This window comes from Hippichthys cyanospilos, chromosome 4, assembly GCF_059441005.1.
Source record: "Hippichthys cyanospilos isolate Australia breed blue-spotted pipefish chromosome 4, RoL_Hcya_1.0, whole genome shotgun sequence".
Taxonomy (NCBI): domain Eukaryota; kingdom Metazoa; phylum Chordata; class Actinopteri; order Syngnathiformes; family Syngnathidae; genus Hippichthys; species Hippichthys cyanospilos.
The window spans coordinates 20,251,575-20,269,771 of record NC_142372.1 but is presented as its reverse complement, the minus strand read 5'-3'; the positions used below and the strand labels follow the sequence as shown (position 1 = coordinate 20,269,771).

At 40.3% G+C, this 18,197-nt stretch overlaps 2 protein-coding genes across 6 annotated transcripts in view; both read left to right on the top strand.

Moving 5' to 3' along the window:
- myo9aa (myosin IXAa) overlaps nt 1-11,355 on the top strand; it is a 77,598-nt gene extending 66,243 nt beyond the window's left edge. For 2 of the 4 annotated variants that reach the window (XM_088413988.1, XM_088413985.1), the window contains 19 exons: nt 21-637; nt 1,523-1,622; nt 1,825-2,031; nt 2,696-2,793; nt 2,914-3,047; nt 3,165-3,385; nt 4,415-4,531; nt 4,637-4,825; nt 4,960-5,007; nt 6,344-6,455; nt 7,158-7,219; nt 7,395-7,587; nt 7,700-7,828; nt 7,915-8,020; nt 8,092-8,223; nt 8,331-8,454; nt 9,407-9,594; nt 9,680-9,819; nt 9,907-11,355. In XM_088413988.1, coding sequence (XP_088270114.1) covers nt 21-637; nt 1,523-1,622; nt 1,825-2,031; nt 2,696-2,793; nt 2,914-3,047; nt 3,165-3,385; nt 4,415-4,531; nt 4,637-4,825; nt 4,960-5,007; nt 6,344-6,455; nt 7,158-7,219; nt 7,395-7,587; nt 7,700-7,828; nt 7,915-8,020; nt 8,092-8,223; nt 8,331-8,454; nt 9,407-9,594; nt 9,680-9,819; nt 9,907-10,394 — 3,405 coding nt within the window. In that variant the 3' untranslated portion in view covers nt 10,395-11,355. The remainder of the gene's footprint in view (nt 1-20; nt 638-1,522; nt 1,623-1,824; nt 2,032-2,695; nt 2,794-2,913; nt 3,048-3,164; nt 3,386-4,414; nt 4,532-4,636; nt 4,826-4,959; nt 5,008-6,343; nt 6,456-7,157; nt 7,220-7,394; nt 7,588-7,699; nt 7,829-7,914; nt 8,021-8,091; nt 8,224-8,330; nt 8,455-9,406; nt 9,595-9,679; nt 9,820-9,906) is intronic. The other 2 variants (XM_088413987.1, XM_088413986.1) reach the window with 2 other exon arrangements.
- Nucleotides 11,356-12,129: 774 nt separating this feature from the next.
- Nucleotides 12,130-17,872, top strand: LOC148424958 (secretory carrier-associated membrane protein 2-like). 2 transcript variants are annotated; one of them, XR_015865493.1, is made up of 10 exons: nt 12,130-12,286; nt 12,954-13,028; nt 13,138-13,224; nt 13,605-13,731; nt 13,819-13,947; nt 15,188-15,347; nt 15,554-15,655; nt 15,789-15,823; nt 16,001-16,118; nt 16,362-16,509. XR_015865493.1 is itself a non-coding variant. In XM_088413989.1 (9 exons), the coding sequence occupies exons 1-9, from the start codon at nt 12,230-12,232 to the stop codon at nt 16,494-16,496; spliced, it is 990 nt and encodes a 329-aa protein (XP_088270115.1). In that variant the 5' UTR covers nt 12,130-12,229; the 3' UTR covers nt 16,497-17,872. The 2 variants fall into 2 exon arrangements, 1 of the variants encoding a protein (XP_088270115.1); XM_088413989.1 differs by lacking the exon at nt 15,789-15,823 and having other exon boundaries at nt 16,362-17,872.
- Nucleotides 17,873-18,197: the final 325 nt, after the last annotated feature.

Genomic DNA, 18,197 nt, shown 5'->3' with positions numbered 1-18,197 from the left:
TTCCCCCTCTCCCCCTGCAGGTCGATCAGGTTGTCTTGGAGAAGCTGGTGCGACTAAACGAAGAGAAGGAGGAGAGGCAGCGACATCAGAATCAACAGAATGAGCGGGAGATGATGGAGCAAATAAGACAACAGAAAGACGCGTTGGAGCGTCAGCGCCTTTTCTTTGCTCAGTATGAGAGAGACATGTTTGAGAAACAGAGGGGAGAGGCTCTGCGGAAAATACAGCAGAGCCGACAGAGTGAACAAGATGTTGGTGGACTTGCAAACTCCAGCAAACCATCTAGACCCAGATCTCTACTCATTGAAAGAACATCAGAAATAGTTCCTCATAGTAGAACCCAGTCGGACTCTTCTGACTCTTCAGTATGCTCCCCACAGGGTAGGGGTGTGCCCAGTAGCACCACTCTTCCCCAGTTACCTCCCCCACCCGCCCCTGCCCACACCGACAGGCGTAAGGAGAGCAAGCCTGCTGCAGAGGGCTGGGCGCCCAAACTCACCCTGCAGTCCAAAGACGGAGCAAGCAGAGTGAGAGCAGCCCCCAAGAAAGTTCAACGTAGTCAGGGCTCCACAGTTAGTCTGACAGCCAAGCCAGGCAACATCTTCTTCTCTCCCAAAGACAAAGTAACATTTGCTAAGTACGTATTAAGCTAATCAGTTATTAAATTTGGGGCTATGCTTTAAACATTTAATCCAGTATCGGGTATATTTGCCTGCAATATCCTAGCTCTTGTACTGTGGCAGTGCAGTGTTTCACTTAATAACATGTATTGAGGTCTCATATTTCATAGAACAGGGGTTCCCAAACTTTTTGGAGTCAGGGACCCCTTTTTACAAAGCAAATTTCCCAAGGACCCCCAATTGCAAATGTTTGCTGAAAAAAAATCATTTAAGCCTTTTTATTCACCATCAGATTCAATTTGACAACAAGCACTGGGATATTTGTTCCTTTTCAGCCATACTTTAGGGTACAAAATAAGGCTTAAAAAAATTCAATACACTCACCACATGTGACACAACATTTCAAGTTAGTAGTTCAGCTCCACTTGCTGCTTTTTTCCACATCCAAATACTATTTTGTACACATTTTGCCAAAATCTGAAAACTGCTAAAAATTGTAAAGACTAAAGTCTAAAGTGTCTTTTTTTTTTTAACTCCCTCTTACTACGATGCGAAAAATTAAATCATCGAAAGATTATATTTAACACTTACTAAACAAATTGAGATTGGGAGTGACTACGTAGTTTACACTTTTTTTTTTTAACTGACTCGAAATAACCAGGACAATTGACTCAACATACTTTGCTCGAACTTGTTGCAGGAGATTTTAAAACCACCATAATACTTAATAGTTAATAGTTACTGTAATAGGTTTTCTCAAATGCTGTAGCAGTCGTACTGGCTAAGTTTTCCTTGGGTTCCTTGTAACGGAACTGGATTTCATCTTTATTCAATGCAGGTAATAAGTTGTTTGCAAAATCAGCGTAATGCCACGTTTATTGTTTGTTCAATGTTTCCTTGAGATTCGACAGCGGTAACGTCGCCAAAGGGATACCTCAAGCTGCACCCACAGAGGGGCCTGCATATGTTTCCAGACTGCCAAAAGGAGCCAAGACACGTGAAGTAAGCAGAATTTTATCTTTTTTTTTTTTTCCATTGATGGTGTAGAATGAATGCTGGAATGAATGAAGTGCATTTTGGGTGGCTTATTTCTGTGTTGCACCAAAAGTTTTGAGACGCAACTAGAAGAGCAAGGCTATGACAGCAACTGGGCTCTATCCTCTTGCTATTTCAACATGCTGTTATCACTTCCGGTGAACTCCAGGTGGGCAGAGCGGGCCACAAAAAGAAGGCCCGAATGTCACGGACCCGCTCAGACTTCCTCACCCGCGCCCCCAGCCTTTCTGCTGGGGGCGCTTCAGATGAAGATGACTATGATGCCACCGGCCCCCATCATTCCCCTCTGCCCCTCTGCAAGCAGAGCTCCATGGAGGAAGGATTAGGAAGCTCCTGTTTTAGTGACTCCGACATGGTAACAGGCCCCATCTAAGTCATCGCCGGCCTTGGCTACGTTCTTTACTTCTGCTTCTTTTCTTCTAACCCCAGCAGCATAAGAGACCTCAAAACGTCTTTATCCTGAGCTTCTACATCTGTTTTAGTCAAATGACTCAGTGGAAGACACATTTTGAAATAGCCAAACATATTTTGGATTGAAACACAACCGTCCTAGTGAAGAAAACATCTGTTTTGAAATGTATTTGAAGTAAACAAGAGAATCACCAAACAACTCTTTCAAGGATGTTCATCAACAGTAAATGAATTTCAGTGATGAGAGGAAGGCAATTTTTCAAATGTGTTTTCCCAGACCTATTGCTAAACTTAATTGCTTTACTAACATAGCTTTACCTTTATTTATCTCACAGGTGTTTAATCTTTTCAAGGTTTTATGGAAAACGTGCATGCTCTGTAGTATATATAAATTTGAGCTGTTTCAACATCGTCTGAAGTATAAAATGTGTGTTCTGCCAAATGTTAGAAGTTAGTTAATAGATACAAGACTGTTGAGGCAACAGTCTGTATACTGTATTTGCTGTAGTGTAATGCTGCCATCTACTGGTACACACGTGTTTTCGACGGATTTTTTGTCTCGTATGTGCCCCATCACTTTGAAGCACTCTCACGCATTGTTATTGCAGCCTGCAGGCTCAGAGGGAGAAAAGGATCTACACAAGGTTATGTCATCGGGAGATCTGGGAAAAGTGGAATCTTTACGCAAGAACTCGCAGGACGCAAGGTGTTGTTTCCCTGATCTTTTAAGTAACGCATGGAAATTACAAATTGCATTTTGCACATTCAGCACTTTTTTTTTGCATGGCTCAGTCTATATATATTAGTAGTTGTTTAATTTTTTTAGCAGAGTTCGTGGGAAGATGCGTTTTTGGGGCAAGACCAAGCACAATGATAAGAAGACCTCCAGAGAGAAGATGATTTGTGGGGTTGATTCCCTGGAAGGAGACAATGGAGAGACTGGCCTCCTGCTGAGAGAAGGTTTTCAAGATCAGTTTCACTTTTTGTTTTCGTTTGAATTGATTAAATGTGGCTGATTGGACTTAATGGAACTTTACCATACTCTTATCATAATTTCTCTTCTTATTAATTTAACAGGTGAAGAAAACCTGTCTCCTCGCTGCAGCCCTGACATGACAAGGGATCGGGGCTTCAGAGACTTGAAAGAAAATAAGGAACCTTCTCCCAAGATAAAGCGAAGGCGGAGTGTAAAGATAAGCAATGTGGCCACGGAACCTGCTCAGTGGCCAAGTGATGACCTACAGATCCTCACCTGCACCAATGACTACAGAAGCATGAATGACTTTCTTATGAAGAAGGTAAGGCTGCACAAACATGGGGGAAATTTCAATGTGTCTTATTTACATGTCTTTTTGGGAAATCTACACTGCTTTGAAATAGTTTTTGCCTTTAGTCAACACAATAGATTTGAAATGAAACATTCATGGCTCTCTTCACATTTTTTGTTGCATTTTGGTCGCTGCAAGAACTTTCAGTCTGTATTGTACTGTAACGATTAAGTAAAGCCCACATAGCAGATTGCTTGTTATGCTGCACGAAATGCCTTTTATAGAATTTTCAGGAATAAGCCATAGCTATATTTTGAACCCAATTTTGAAATGAATGAAGCCGCTGCAACCGTCAGTCACATCTTGTTAAGTCTTTTAAAATACTATGCCAGTATCACAGTTGTACCCACACTTCATCTCACAGAATACAACAACGGGTCCATCGCTCGCCTAGCAAACCGACAAGTAGGAGACATTGCCCATCCGCTACACCAAGACAGATCAATCAAGTGCAGCAGGACTCACTGACTAGCCTGTCTGATACTGTCTTGTTTTTGTCTTGTGGTTAATTGTTCTCTATTGACCCTGACTGTAATACATATAGTCGGTGGAAATTAATATCTCGATGGCGACCATTAAAATCTAATCTCACCTAAATCCTACTTGTGTGTTATATGCTGTATGCTGTAGAAACCCAATTCTAGACATTTGCTGTCCAACACTAAGAGCTGCGTTTAGTTTAGCTGCGATATATTTTGTTTTAGATCAATGACTTGGACACAGAGGACAGCAAGAAGGACACCATGGTGGATGTTGTGTTCAAGAAAGCACTGAAAGAATTTCGTGTTTTTGTCTTGTGGTTAATTGTTCTCTATTGACCCTGACTGTAATACATATAGTCGGTGGAAATTAATATCTCGATGGCGACCATTAAAATCTAATCTCACCTAAATCCTACTTGTGTGTTATATGCTGTATGCTGTAGAAACCCAATTCTAGACATTTGCTGTCCAACACTAAGAGCTGCGTTTAGTTTAGCTGCGATATATTTTGTTTTAGATCAATGACTTGGACACAGAGGACAGCAAGAAGGACACCATGGTGGATGTTGTGTTCAAGAAAGCACTGAAAGAATTTCGTTTGAATATTTTCAACTCTTACTCCACAGCCCTGGCGGTATGGAAGCCTATCGGAATTATGGAGCGTTTACACAAAATAGTTTAATCTTTTTTGGCTTGAGTAACTTGATCAGTTCTGAAATCTACGCTCATCTTACCGCAGATGGACGATAGTAAGAGCATCCGCTACAAAGACCTCTACTCTCTGTTTGAGCAAATCCTGGAAAAGACCATGCGACAAGAGCAGAGGGACTGGAGAGAGTCTCCTGACAAAGTTTGGGTTAATACCTTTAAAGTCTTCCTGGATGAGTTCATGACTGAGTATAAACCTCTGGATAGCACACAAACTAAGGTAATCGCCAACATTCGAAGGCTAGTCATAGTGACTTGAACTTATAAATTGTATATAAAGGGCAATACTTGTATATTTCCAGTGGAGTTTCAATATGAAAGAAGCATGCTCATCATGTCTGTTTTGTTTTACAGCAGCCTAAACCTGAACGCAAAAAGCGGAGGAAGAAAGATGCAGACATTGTAGGTTTCTTCAATAACATCGTATAATATTTAACCCAAAAGTTAAAAGGAGGACTGTTTGACTTTTCATTCGGTCTAATACACTTGTGTTTTGTTGCAACTAGACATGGGTCGATAACCGGATTGGCAATCAGTATTTTTTCGGTATCTGTATTTTTTTTTTCTCCCTCCTGCATTGTCTGCCTTGATGGGCAACTTCAATGTGCACCGCATTGTGTATCATATGGGAGTCCTCTTCTGCTGAAGCAGCCAATCACACAGTTAATTTTCTGCTTTGTCTGCTTTAGTATCAATATAATTTTCTCCTATGGGTACCGTGGCCTAAATATAAGATTTTAAAATTATATATTTTAGAGCTGTAATTTGAATACCGTGATACTGCAATAACATGATATTTTTGTGCAAGATTATCATTGTCAGAATCTGATATCCCATTTCCAGAGGTTGAGAACTCCTGTGTCTAATATTTTGTTTACCTCAGTTGCCAAAGAGGGTCAAAATATTAGCAACAGCTCTCAGTGTTTCAACATTTGTGTGTTTGATGACATTGTACAGTAATGCAAACTGCAACCATGGTTGTAAATTTATTACATAGTGCAACTTGGTAATACCTTAACTGGCAACAGAAACAGGCCTTTATCCAACTGTTCCCAGTTGGAAGCTTACAACGCTCCAAAATATATTGTTGTTATGCTGAATATTTCAGATTCGAGGAAACCTCTGATTGAATAATTCATTGGGAGATGTTTGCAAGTACCTTTGCCTCGACTGTCAGTATCATACATGGTATTAGGGAGGTAAACCATGTTTAACCCATTCCAGCCCATCAGTCACAAAAGTGACCGTAAAGAAAATTCTATTTGAGGCTCTACAAATGATTTTTCAATAATTTTTCAGGAAGTACTGAAATACTTCAATGTGTCGATGAAATGTGTGCAATGTCACATGTTTAGACAATATTGTCGCATGACCAGAGCTGTTTACTTTGTGGTTGCACTTTGAGAGAACGATGACAGCCTCAAAGCTCCCAAACAAAAGGATAATAAAGTATGTTAAAATAAACATACAACAAAGATTTTTTTTGTACACATGAATCCTTAAAAAGGAGGTATATGGATTTTCACTTACTCAAATTGGTGTGTTATGTTTGCACAATGAGTAATGACATTGTAATGACATTGTTGTGTCATAAAACACACCTTTTCGTCAACTATTTCAGTTTTAAAAAAAAAGTTCTTATTTCAAAGTGTTACCAATGGCACATGATTTGGATGTTTTCACGTCCAGGAAATATTTGGGCTTAAATGGGTTAATGATTTTTCTGTTCCACTTCCAGGTGGCGGAGCATAATGGCCACATCTTCAAATCCACCCAATATAGCATCCCTACATACTGTGAATACTGCTCATCGCTCATATGGATGATGGATCGGGCCTGTGTTTGCAAATGTGAGTATGCTTACAATAAATAACATTATTAAAAGAAGGATGTGTGGCAAATTGTTGAAATGCTACTTCATTATTTTGATTTCCAAAACTCAAAGGCGACCAAACATTTATTCTTGTATGAGAAGTTTATTACCGGTCTTGATATTTTTGTATGTTTGTAATTTTACAGCAAAAAAACTTTCCCAGAAAGAAAGTCTAATTCTTGGCCTACAAACACTTAACTGCTAACAGTTGATTGAATAAATCATGTGATAACACCAACAAATAGATTACTTTTGTCCTAAAATAACACTTGTGCAGGTATTATTAGATTAGTCTTAAATAATGGGTTTGTGTGTTATTGATGCAGCTACCCTTATGGTTCTATCATGATCTCATGTGACCATGCGCCATATAACGCACATATACTGTGTGTGAGTGAGTCTGGCCTTTGAAGGTCTCATCTTGTCCTCTCTCTCTCCTGCCCTAATCAGATTGTCTTCAACTGGATTCATGGGGTCTGTGGCTCTGTGACTCTAGAAATTTCTGCTCACAATTTGTCCTTTCTTCACTGTTATGTTCCTCCTCATTCCCGCCAATGCTTCTCTGCCCTTTCTAAGAATTTTTTTGTCTTTAACTCGACTTGCTGAAAGATGAGGAGGCACTGCCTTTCCGTGGATAATGGAAATAGTGTGTTTGATTTTTCTGGCTGTGTTTATCCAGTGTGCCGTTACGCCTGCCACAGAAAGTGCTGCCAAAAGACGACTACCAAATGCAGTAAGAAGGTGAGTCAGCGTCATACACGATCCAATTACTTCAATTGTGTTTTGTAGCGTGTATGCAGCTATTGGTTCATTACCACTCTATATTGGTATTTAAGCAAAGATTTTTTGGACTGCAGTATCCGCTAGTTCGCATTGTGTTATGTTTACTTTTTTTTTTTTCCTCCTTTTTGAGCAGTTTGACCCAGAGCTTTCCCCGAGACAGTTTGGTGTCGAGGTGTCCCGCCTGACAAACGATGAGCGGACTGTGCCCCTTGTGGTGGAGAAGCTCATCAACTACATCGAGATGCATGGCCTCTACACTGAGGGAATCTATCGGAAGTCGGGGTCCACCAATAAGATTAGAGAGCTGAAGCAGGGACTTGACACGGGTAACTTTTTGTGACCAGTTAAAGTTGTTGAAAAACGGCCATTGAAACCAAATAAGATAACTGGACTTATTTACGTTTTACGTATTACATTTTTTTTTTGGTCTTGTCCCAGATGTGGAGAGCATCAGTCTGGATGACTACAACATTCACGTGATTGCTAGTGTGTTCAAACAGTGGTTGCGAGACCTTCCGAGTCCTCTGATGACGTTTGAGCTCTATGAGGAGTTTATACGTGCCATGGGTAAGTTTGTTGTATGGATGTATTCAAATGTCTTCCACTGCAACATCTGTGAGTGCCTGAAACTGGAAACGTGTGTCTTTTCTCAGCCTTGCAAGATAAGAAAGAAAGGATTAGAGGGGTATATTCAGTTGTTGACCAATTAAGCAGAACTCACTTGAACACACTGGAACGGCTCATGTTTCATCTTGTCAGGTAAATGCAAGTGATTTAATCATAAAGTGAATTCTTGATGGAGTATTCAGATAGTGAATTCATGCTTTCAGAATTGCGCTGCAAGAGGAGACCAACCGTATGTCAGCTAATGCTTTGGCCATAGTTTTTGCTCCCTGTATCCTGCGCTGTCCAGACACTATTGATCCACTTCAGAGTGTCCAGGATATCAGCAAGACCACAGCGTAAGCAAGCTTGAAACTGTAGTCAAAGTGAAAATACAAAACTAAAACATATCTACAATTTTTGTGGTCAGGAAATACGACTGAGGTGTATTTTTATTCCTCCATAGGTGTGTCGAGCTTGTCATTTGTGAACAGATGACAAAGTATAATTTGCGACTCAAGGACATCAATACCTTAGAGCGTGCGGAAAGTAAGGCCAGACACAGGCTGAGTTTCATCCAAAGATCAATGGTAAGATCAAAGTGAAGCTTTATGCAAGTCGTTTATGTACTTATGCTCTGTGCTGTTTCTTCCTTTCTTATTCTCTCTAATATGTGCCTTACTTTGCACATAAACTTATCAAACAATGATCGCAAAATAGTCATGTGAGTCTCAATATAGTAATGAACATAGGATGGAAACATGGCACTAATCTGAAAACTCCTGGGCATATTTTTATAGAATTTACTGTACAGTAGGTACAGTAAAAAATTGTAATGGGGGGAAAAAAAAATCCATGTACTGTAAGGTACATGCGAATTTGCAGTGCTGAATGGGAATAGAGTATGCAGTTTCGAATTGTAATATGACCACTAGATGGCAGGCATAGCTAAATTGCAAAGTTTTTTTCTATCGTTGATTTTTTTTTTGCAAGAAATCTCTGCACTGGGAGGGGGTAGGGAGGGTGGATCAGGTATCTGGTTATTTTCTTGTGTGCATATGTTGGGCTAGGATGGTGAATATCTTATATATGAATTGAGAAATGTGAAAAATACTGAATTTTAAAAGCATGTGTTTTGCACACATACACATATTTTTGTCCTATACGGGAGTAGCATTCTTTGTCAGTACATCTGGTTAGGAAGTGTGTGGCCTTATGTGAGCCCCACCACCACCATCAGATGCACATCCATGGGCATGAATGTGCATATTATTGATAGGAAAGAGCAGATTTTAATATTCATTAAACAATATTTTAATAAAGTAGATCGGAACTCTACAAAATGATTCATAGCAATGTAATTGTGAACTTCTGATACTGAGATGCATTTTTCTCTTACAACACTATATTTTTAACCATGTGAAAAAAGACCCCCATAGGCTGTTAGATTTATATTCTGTATAGTAGCTACCCTTCCTGGGGTCTCCCAGTGGCTCCCACGTTACTTGAACCCTGCTTTCATTCCACCGATTTGTTTTCCAGGGGAAAGGTCACCTCCGGCGTCGAAGCTCCCACTTGCCTTCGACTTCCGTGACAGACGCTGTAAAAAAGAAGAGCGAGGGCGACAAGGGAGCCGAGTGTTTGCTCGAACTCTCCGAGCATCAGCACGCAGCAATGGAGCAGGAGGAAAGAGTGCTGACCGAGCAAATTGAGAACCTGCAAAAAGAGAAGTAAATGCTGTCACTGCACATAATTGGCAAGTACCTAATGATGCGTGCTCAGCTCACATGCTAATGTGAATGCTCGCTCCTACAGAGAGGAGCTGACTTTTGAGATGCTGACTCTGGAGCCACGAGCATCGGATGATGAGACTCTGGAGTCAGAGGCTTCTATCGGTACAGCTGACAGCTCTGAAAACCTCAATGTGGATTCTGGAGTCATTTCAGAGCTTTCTGGTATGTTGCTGTAAAGAAACTCAGCATGGTTAACAGAAGAAAATCCATTTCTAAAAAGACAAAAATGTAACCGTCCATATCTTTCAGACAGAGGTTCGGTTTTGACTTCGCCTTGGTCTCGGAGGTCTGACGGAAAGAGCTCACGACATCGCACTCTGAGACGACAACCTGACTCCCTGGATTCGGTGGATTCTTCCTCGAGTGTTTCTCCCCACTCCTCGTCACACTTCCAGCTGTCGCCTTCCCCCATCTCTAATACCAGTCGTGGCTTTCGGTTCCATTCCACTAAGTCTCTCTCTCCGAGCCCGGGTGCATCACAGGCCCAGAATGCGCTCCCGGAATCCCACTTGGACAATTTCAACTACAGTCCCACAGCAGAGCTGGATAGCGTGTTTGATGAAAGACCGCAGTTTAGCAGCCGTGGCACCTTCAATCCAGAGAAAGGCAAACAGAAACTTCGGGGGACCAAACCTTTTTCCCAGAGGCATACCAGAGAAGGTGGCGGTCACAGCAGTGAGCCACCCGATATACAGCAGCAGCTGGTGTTGTACGGCAGTAATGAATTCATGGTATGAAGGACCCAAGATGACACTCCTGGAAGTATGCTTACTTAGCCTTTAAAGCCTATCAAAGAGTTGTACCCAAGTGCCGTGTATCGTGTTTCCACCACCATGTGGGTGCCAATGTAGTGGCACAAGATGGTCCGTGGAAGGAGCTTCCCCTTCATTGGCCAAAGTAGCCACCCAAGCTCTACAGTGCCTTGGCAGCTCCATACCTGGTACCAAGAGGAGACGCGCTGGTCTGGAGGACAGAGCAAAAGGAATGTTTGAATATAAGGCCACAGCATCAGTGAATATTCTAACGCTGGGAAGCTGAGGCATTGTCCTACAAAAAAAAAAAAAAAAAATGACATCAGGCATAGCTGATGTTGCATTGAACCTAAATCTAACAATTATTAGCTGCTCTATGAGTTTACAGTTCATAACAATCAGTGTATACAGTGGTTGCTTGATTACAAAATGTATTTTTCCCTTGTATTTAATGCATATTAATGCCACACAATTTCTTACTTGCTTATACAGATATAAATACTGTACAAAGCCGGAACACCAGTTTATGCTGGGTAGTTGAAGTCAAATATTTATCTTCTCTGTTGTTGTATTGTTTTTGAGCTATTTTGGTCAGAACTTTTACTTAGAGAATTGGGCTGTGTGTATGTTCATGTGCCAAGTGCTCATGAGAGTCTACAGGAAACTTATTTATATATTACTTTTTCAGACTACAAGGGAGTTAACACCATCAAAGGGACCAAGTGTAAAAAATGGTGTATAATTCCTGCCAAGGGGACCTGTGCGCTGCATTGTCAGATGTGTATGGAATCATTGCATTACCTATTTAACAGCCATAAATCAACCAATGTACAGTTCAGTCCATATGTACAGTGTAGGGAATAGAAATGACATCCTGAAAAACCCCAGTATGAAAACCTTCCCTGACTGTTTGCTCAGTAGCAACCAAAAAATAACATAAAACCAACCATGTTGTCTGTCTTGCTTTCTGTTTTCTGGCATATGTCAATCCAAGGAAAGTGTTACGTAGGAAAAGATCAAGGCCTTTGTCGCCTCTAAGATTATAGTCGTGCTTAAGAATAACTTAAAGGTGAAGTAAATAAAAAAAAAACATACATGTAAAAACATTTTCATCAGCGTTTATAGAATATGAATTAAGCAGCAAAAAGAAACACCCATTTTTAACCATTTTGCCACTTACAGTTAAGAATGACATCATCGGTACTCATGCACAAACTGATCATGGTTCAACTTGTAATGGTTAAATGACCAAAGAAAACAGGTGAGCCATGAGTGTTTCCACCAACTACGATTGCGTTTAGCTTTAACACCTAGAAACGTTTTTCTGCTTAATACATATTCCATCACGAATTGGTGTCATGGAAAAATGCCAGCAGAGTCGATCCACGTTTGAAAAACGATTTGTTTATTGTACCCGTTGTATGTTTAGAAGCAATATGGCCACACGGGGAGAAATGTTCATTTTAAGTTGACCCTTTAAAAAACAATATTTTAAAAAGGTTTTGTTGAGACATCAAAGCATGCTGGTTTATTCCGCGGATACACAAGATCATCTTTGATATAGGCGTTTATTTTCAGTTTAAATCCAGAAACTGATTCCGTGCGAACGGTGCACACTAAGGCCGCATTGCGTTCAAACAATGGTGCGTCGCAGTCAAAGGAATTCCCGGAGATGACCTCTGAGTCAAATCGATGAAAAGTGACTCGCCTACCTTTGGAGTGACGCATGCGCAGAACACCTTCGCCACCGCGCTATCAGGAGCAGCTGTCGCCAGCAAGGCGAAACAAGGTGCCTTGTTTAGCGCATACTCAGCGTCAAAATGTCGGGATTTGATAGCAACCCATTCGCTGACCCCGTGGACGTCAATCCCTTCCAGGTGAGACTATTATTTTGTTTTTCTCTGCTTTGAAGAGTGAAACGACCTTAGTCCTTAGTTGGTCCCTTTGGAAAACAGGCGACCCAAACCTGTTTGGTCGGTTGCTGGGTTTGGCCTCGACATTTCCTTCCCGAACAAGCGTCATAATAAGTAAATATAAATATGAAATGTTGTCCAAATATTGACGGTTTGTGAATGAAGAAAAACAAGGAATCGTGCTTCGAATGGTGGATACAATCTGAATAGTCGCAACAGGTGCCTGCTGGTATTCGGCCAATAGCGTTGGCTAGCACATGCTAAACACAATTCCATTTACAAGTCAATTAAAATTCGGAAACGAATCACCTACTACGTAAGGAACGTCGTTGTAGAGGTTTGTCCTGTTTTCACTTGTCACTAATGTTAGATTATAGCGGCATACAAGCTCACATTTGGTCTATACTTTCTTAGGAAATGTGTTTGTTGAACCTCAAACGTAATAAAAGACCTAAAGGCTCCACATTCACGAGTGGCTTAATATTTTATTATATCGTCTGTGAACTGTGGCCTTCCGATGTTCTTCCCGAAGTCACAATCAGCAGCATTGCTTCACGTAAAATGTGAAGCAGTCGGTTTGAACCTTTTCATTGATGTCTGGAATACTACAGTATATTAACTTCTTTTCTAGGATGCTTCTGTCACTCAGGCCACTCGAGGAGCAGTTGATGGTATTCGTGATTACAACCCATTCACTACGGAATTGGTAAGCCGCTTGTGTTTTTTCTGTGCACTGCAATTATTCCAACCCTTGATTCCTTGTCAAACACGTTTGGGAGAAAAAAAAAAGATCACCATTCTGTGGTGTTCCACAGAAGGACCGCAGTGACACCACCATCCCCATCTCAGCGGTTTCATCTCAACCCGCCATACTGCAAACCTCTGTTGAGCAGAGTTCACAGGTGGGAGACTTGTGGTAATCAAATAAGATGTGTAGTTACACTTTTAGAGTAGAGTTTTTGGAGTGTGTGAAAAAGCTGGAGTACTCGTACAAGCTCGCAGGAAGCATACTTGCTCAAATTCAAACCTGCAAGTAGTTACACTTTTAGAGTAGAGTTTTGCGAGTGTGTGAAGAAGCTGGATTGCCCGTACAAGCTCGTAGGAAACATACTTGCTCAGATTCGAACCTGCAACGACTCGACTGTGTGACTGACATGCTAACCACGGGTCGTCTGTGTTGCCTCATATTTCATATATGATCTAAAAATTAAGATACCGTCACATTGTTCTTTGAGGGAAATACCTTTTTATATAACCCAGCAATCTCCTTGTTGCCCAACAGTCTGCTGCTGCAGCAGCAGCAGGTCAAGCTAATCTGATCAAACAGCAAGAAGAACTGGAGAGGAAAGCGGCAGAGTTGGACAGAAAGGAGCAGGAACTTCAGAACAGGACACCCCAGAACACTGGCTGTAAGCCTCTACAGTCTCATAAATCAGTATTTTTTTTTTTTTTTTTAACTGTTCGGGGTAACGCAACTTTGTGATTTTGGCCACCAGTCACTGAGAACAACTGGCCACCCCTGCCCAAGTTCTTTCCTGTAAAACCATGCTTTTACCAAGACTTCGAGTTAGACATCCCAGAGGAATACCGCCGGATATGCAGAAGAATGTACTACTTGTGGATGTGTAAGTATCATGTAGTGATAGGCCAAAAAGCTTTCAAATTATGTCCTTTGTTTAACTTGTAGTTAGCATTGGCATTGACTCACAAAATTTAACTTGCCATCTAAAGTAGTGTTTTCCAGCTGATGTGACAATTCATGAGGAAGACAGTGTGAACGCAGCTGCATCTAAATTTCGCTTGCACAATCTAATAAATTTCACTTCAATACCTCTGTCTAAATATACTGCCCTGACCAAGTAGGCGCACTCTAGGTCCTCGTGTAGCTTATTGAGCAGAGGTGGGCAACTTAGTTTTATTTATTTATTTTTGCTGGTCCGACAATCGTCAGTGCCTTGCCCCCCTTACGTTATCGTTGGTCTGCCTTTGTTTTTGTTTTGTTTTTTTAAAGCAGGAATACAGCAGATAAACATGCAAGCCAGTTGGCCTATATTTCACTCAGTATAAGGAGCATGGTCGACTGGCGGACATCTGACATAATGTTTATCCCAACGATTACGATGACTGAGGAAAATTACACTTTCGACATTCTTAATCCGTCGTTTTTTTTGTTTGTTTTTTTTAAGCATTCTGTCATTTGTCCGTCAGCGCTGACAGACTACCCTGTTATTCAGTTTAGCAAAATATTGTTAACAGTGTAATTCTCCTCTGCAAATTTCAACTGAATCATTGCATCCAAAGTTGGTACTCACCCATCCATCCCGACTCTCAGCTATTTGTTGTTGTGTCCTCAGACTAATACGATCAAACTAAAGTCATCAAGTATATATTTTCGAAATGAAATAATCATCGTCATCATCAATTACATTGTTTTTTAAACGAGGATGGATGGAGATCTATTTGATTCTGTTCTTCTGTAAATTCCTCACAACTTGACTGATCACCAGTAGATGGCAACAGTAACCGTTTTAGATATGAGATAAATACAGTTTGGGAGTCCATTGGAAGTTTGGGAGTCCAGCTGCAAAATTTGATGAACTATTTTTCTTTTGCAGATTATAAAAGAACAATAAATTCAGCATACATGTAATTATTGAACACAACAATTTATCGCGGAAAATTATGAATGCCAAAATTCTTTAAAATGACTTGAGTTAAATTTTTGATGACGTGAGTTAAATTTTTGATGACAATGAAAACAATTAATCCCGTGACCCAATCACAGACCTATGACAATGCCTTTATTTACCTCTTAATGCTGCATTGTTAAAGGATGCCATGTCACAATCTCGTGTTTGTGCGCAGTCCATAGTGTCACGCTGTTCCTCAACGTGCTGGCCTGCCTAGCCTACTTCACAGTGAACTCTCAGTATGGCGTTGACTTTGGTCTGTCCATCCTCTGGTTCCTCCTCTTCACTCCCGTCGCCTTCATCTGCTGGTACAGACCCGTCTACAAAGCCTTCAGGTACGCTTTCCTATGTGGCTGGCATGGAGTTTGTGGACCAAGTGAATTATTGACAGTATTGTGGTTTCATTCTTATGTGGCAGCAATCACTTGTAACTTCGTTGTCAAGTTCATGTTAAATTAATGAAAGCTCAAACTGCTGTAATTCCCGATCCCAGTCATGACTCAATTTTTTTACGTATCTTGAATTCCTTTTTCCCTTCTAGGTCGGACAGTTCCTTCAGCTTCTTTTTTTTCTTTTTTGTCTTTTTCTTCCAAGTGGCCGTGTACATCATCCAGACGGTGGGCATCCCCAGGTGGGGCAACAGGTAAGTGGTACATTTGCGGGATAATCTGCTGGTGCATGCCTCCTCGGCGTGGATGGAGTCATATCTTTTCCTGTCTGTATGTGTGTGGTATTGTGGCCTCTACTCTAGCTTCTCCTTTCCGTCTCTTTGACAGATTGCAGTTGTCTTCTTTAAGGGGTTCTATATTTTGTAAGTGTGTGGTTCTTTTCTCTTTGCATTTCCTCTGGAAACGTGAAAAATAGCCATTGATGTTTTTCCTCCATTAATCTCTGGTGAAGTATTAGCAGATGTATTTGTTAATTTTGTATACTCTTCCACAGTACCTGTTTGTTCATAGCTTCCTTTGTTTGTCTGTATTGTTGACAGTGGCTGGATTGCGGCCATCAGCATGATCAAGACAAACCTAGCAGTGGCCGTGGTCATGATGGTGGTTGCTGGCTTTTTCACTGTAAATGCTGTCCTCGCCGTCATGCTGCTAAAAATGGTATTTCAAACTCCACTTTTTACAACTTTGCAAAAGAGGTTAATCATTTATCAGACCGCCAAAATTAGTGCATGAGTGTGTCATTGTTTTTTGTTTTTTGCGTTTTGCTTTTCAGTGAGTCATAGGATACAGAATGTCGTCACTTAATACAATATTTATGTAGCTATACAAAAAAAATTGGTAGGATTTCCCCTTGAAATTGCTATTAGTTTTCACTCTCTTATGACTTGATTGTCCATAAAGGTCCACTCCAAGTACAGACGTACAGGAGCCAGCTTCTCCAAGGCTCAGCAGGAGTTCTCCAGCGGTGTCCTGACCAGCAGAACATTCCAGTCTGCTGCTACGACAGCTGCTCAGGGAGCCTTTAGCAGGAACTAAAACGTTTGACTGGGTCCTATTCCCCTATTTCCTACACCAGTTATATCCCTTGTGTGCATATCATACTAATTTGGACCCCCCCCCCCAAAAAAAAAAAAAAAAAAAAACAAGCTGGACCACAATCATGCTGTCTGGAAATTGTGGTTTGGGTTTTAGTTAAATCAATGATTGTATGATAGGCAGTATACAAAAAAAATAGAAGTGAACTCAGGTATTTAATGATGTATGACTTGCTCATGTTTTGAAATGCACTCGACTAGAAGTGTGCTCATCATGATAGTGTGACATAAGGCAGTTATCAAAGTAGAGCAAAGCTGAATTAGATGCAAGGAGGCAGGGCAAATGTCATTACATCAACACAACAAAGCATTTGGATGTTAGATCATTTCAAAGTGCTGTTAAGATGAAAGCCTGGGCCTATTTTACGAGCCCAGTTAAATTAGTTTTAATATTAGAACATTAGAACCTGTCAGGAGTATTGGATTTTTTTTTTTGTTTTGTTTTGTTTTATTTTGCTATGCCACTTTTTTTTTTTTTCCCTAAATGACGAAAGAACACATGCACCATAACAGTGAAATAGTTGTGGCAGTTAGCAGCTGAAAATGTTGTGGTCCAAATGTGAAAATATGCATGTGCAGCGCCACAAATTCTGTATCTTGAGGTAAATGTTACTTGAAGCCCTCTTTTCTAGGTTTTGTTGTTTAAACTTATGATAAGTCATGAAGGGTAAGACTTGAAGGAATTTTATTGCCTACTGGCTCAAATGAAGGGAGAAAAGACACTTAATCGAATTTTTGTACATTTTGGTTTGTAAATAATTGCTTGTTTGAAGCCTTAAAAGCTGTCAGGCAGTTTTATTCACAGTTGCCTAGTGAATGTAAACCATGACTAAGATTGGAGATTATTGAGCAAAAGAACACACTCCTTATGTATGTATCTGTTTTGTAAACCCTACTACAGTACTTGTTTTTCATGTGGCACCCATGTGAAACTCAGTCAATGTTGATAGTCAATTTAGATTGGTACTAGCGTGTCTTTATTAGTACAGTATTTAGTTTATTGTTCACTGATTTTGCCTTACATTTTGCCATTGACTGTTAACTGCTTTACAAGTACAACATTTAGTTGGAGTTGATAACCAAAGTCACAATCTAAGTTGAGAAATATGAAGGAAGAGTCCTTTGAAGAGTAAACAAGTCATATTTGTCGGGGGAAAAGTGTTCCTTGTAAACAATGAATTTCCCAGTAAGGGGCACAATGAATTTTAACTTTACCTCAATCGTCATGCTTGCTGGTGAGGCAATGAAAATGCAAACTGATTTTGTAGTGTTTTTTGTGCCTTAACCATATTTAATCTACCTGTTTATATAGTTTTTTTTTTAATATATATATATATATAAACTACTGTCTTACTAAAGAATATGATTTGTTCTAACTATGTTAAGATATGTTGTATATATTAGTAAACGATTTTAATGTGTATGTACATTTGGGTCTTTTAATTGGGAAGCTGATTAAATAAACCTTTCAATATTCTGTTATCCACAGTAGTGTTCCAATTGGTCGTCCATTTTTATCAATACTTGGTTTGATTTCCGGTTAATTCTTTTAAAACCACCATGTAAAGGCACAGTGCAGACAGAAAAAATAAGTCCTTGGCATTTTTAAAATGATTACGCGTGTGCGTAATGCGACCTTGTA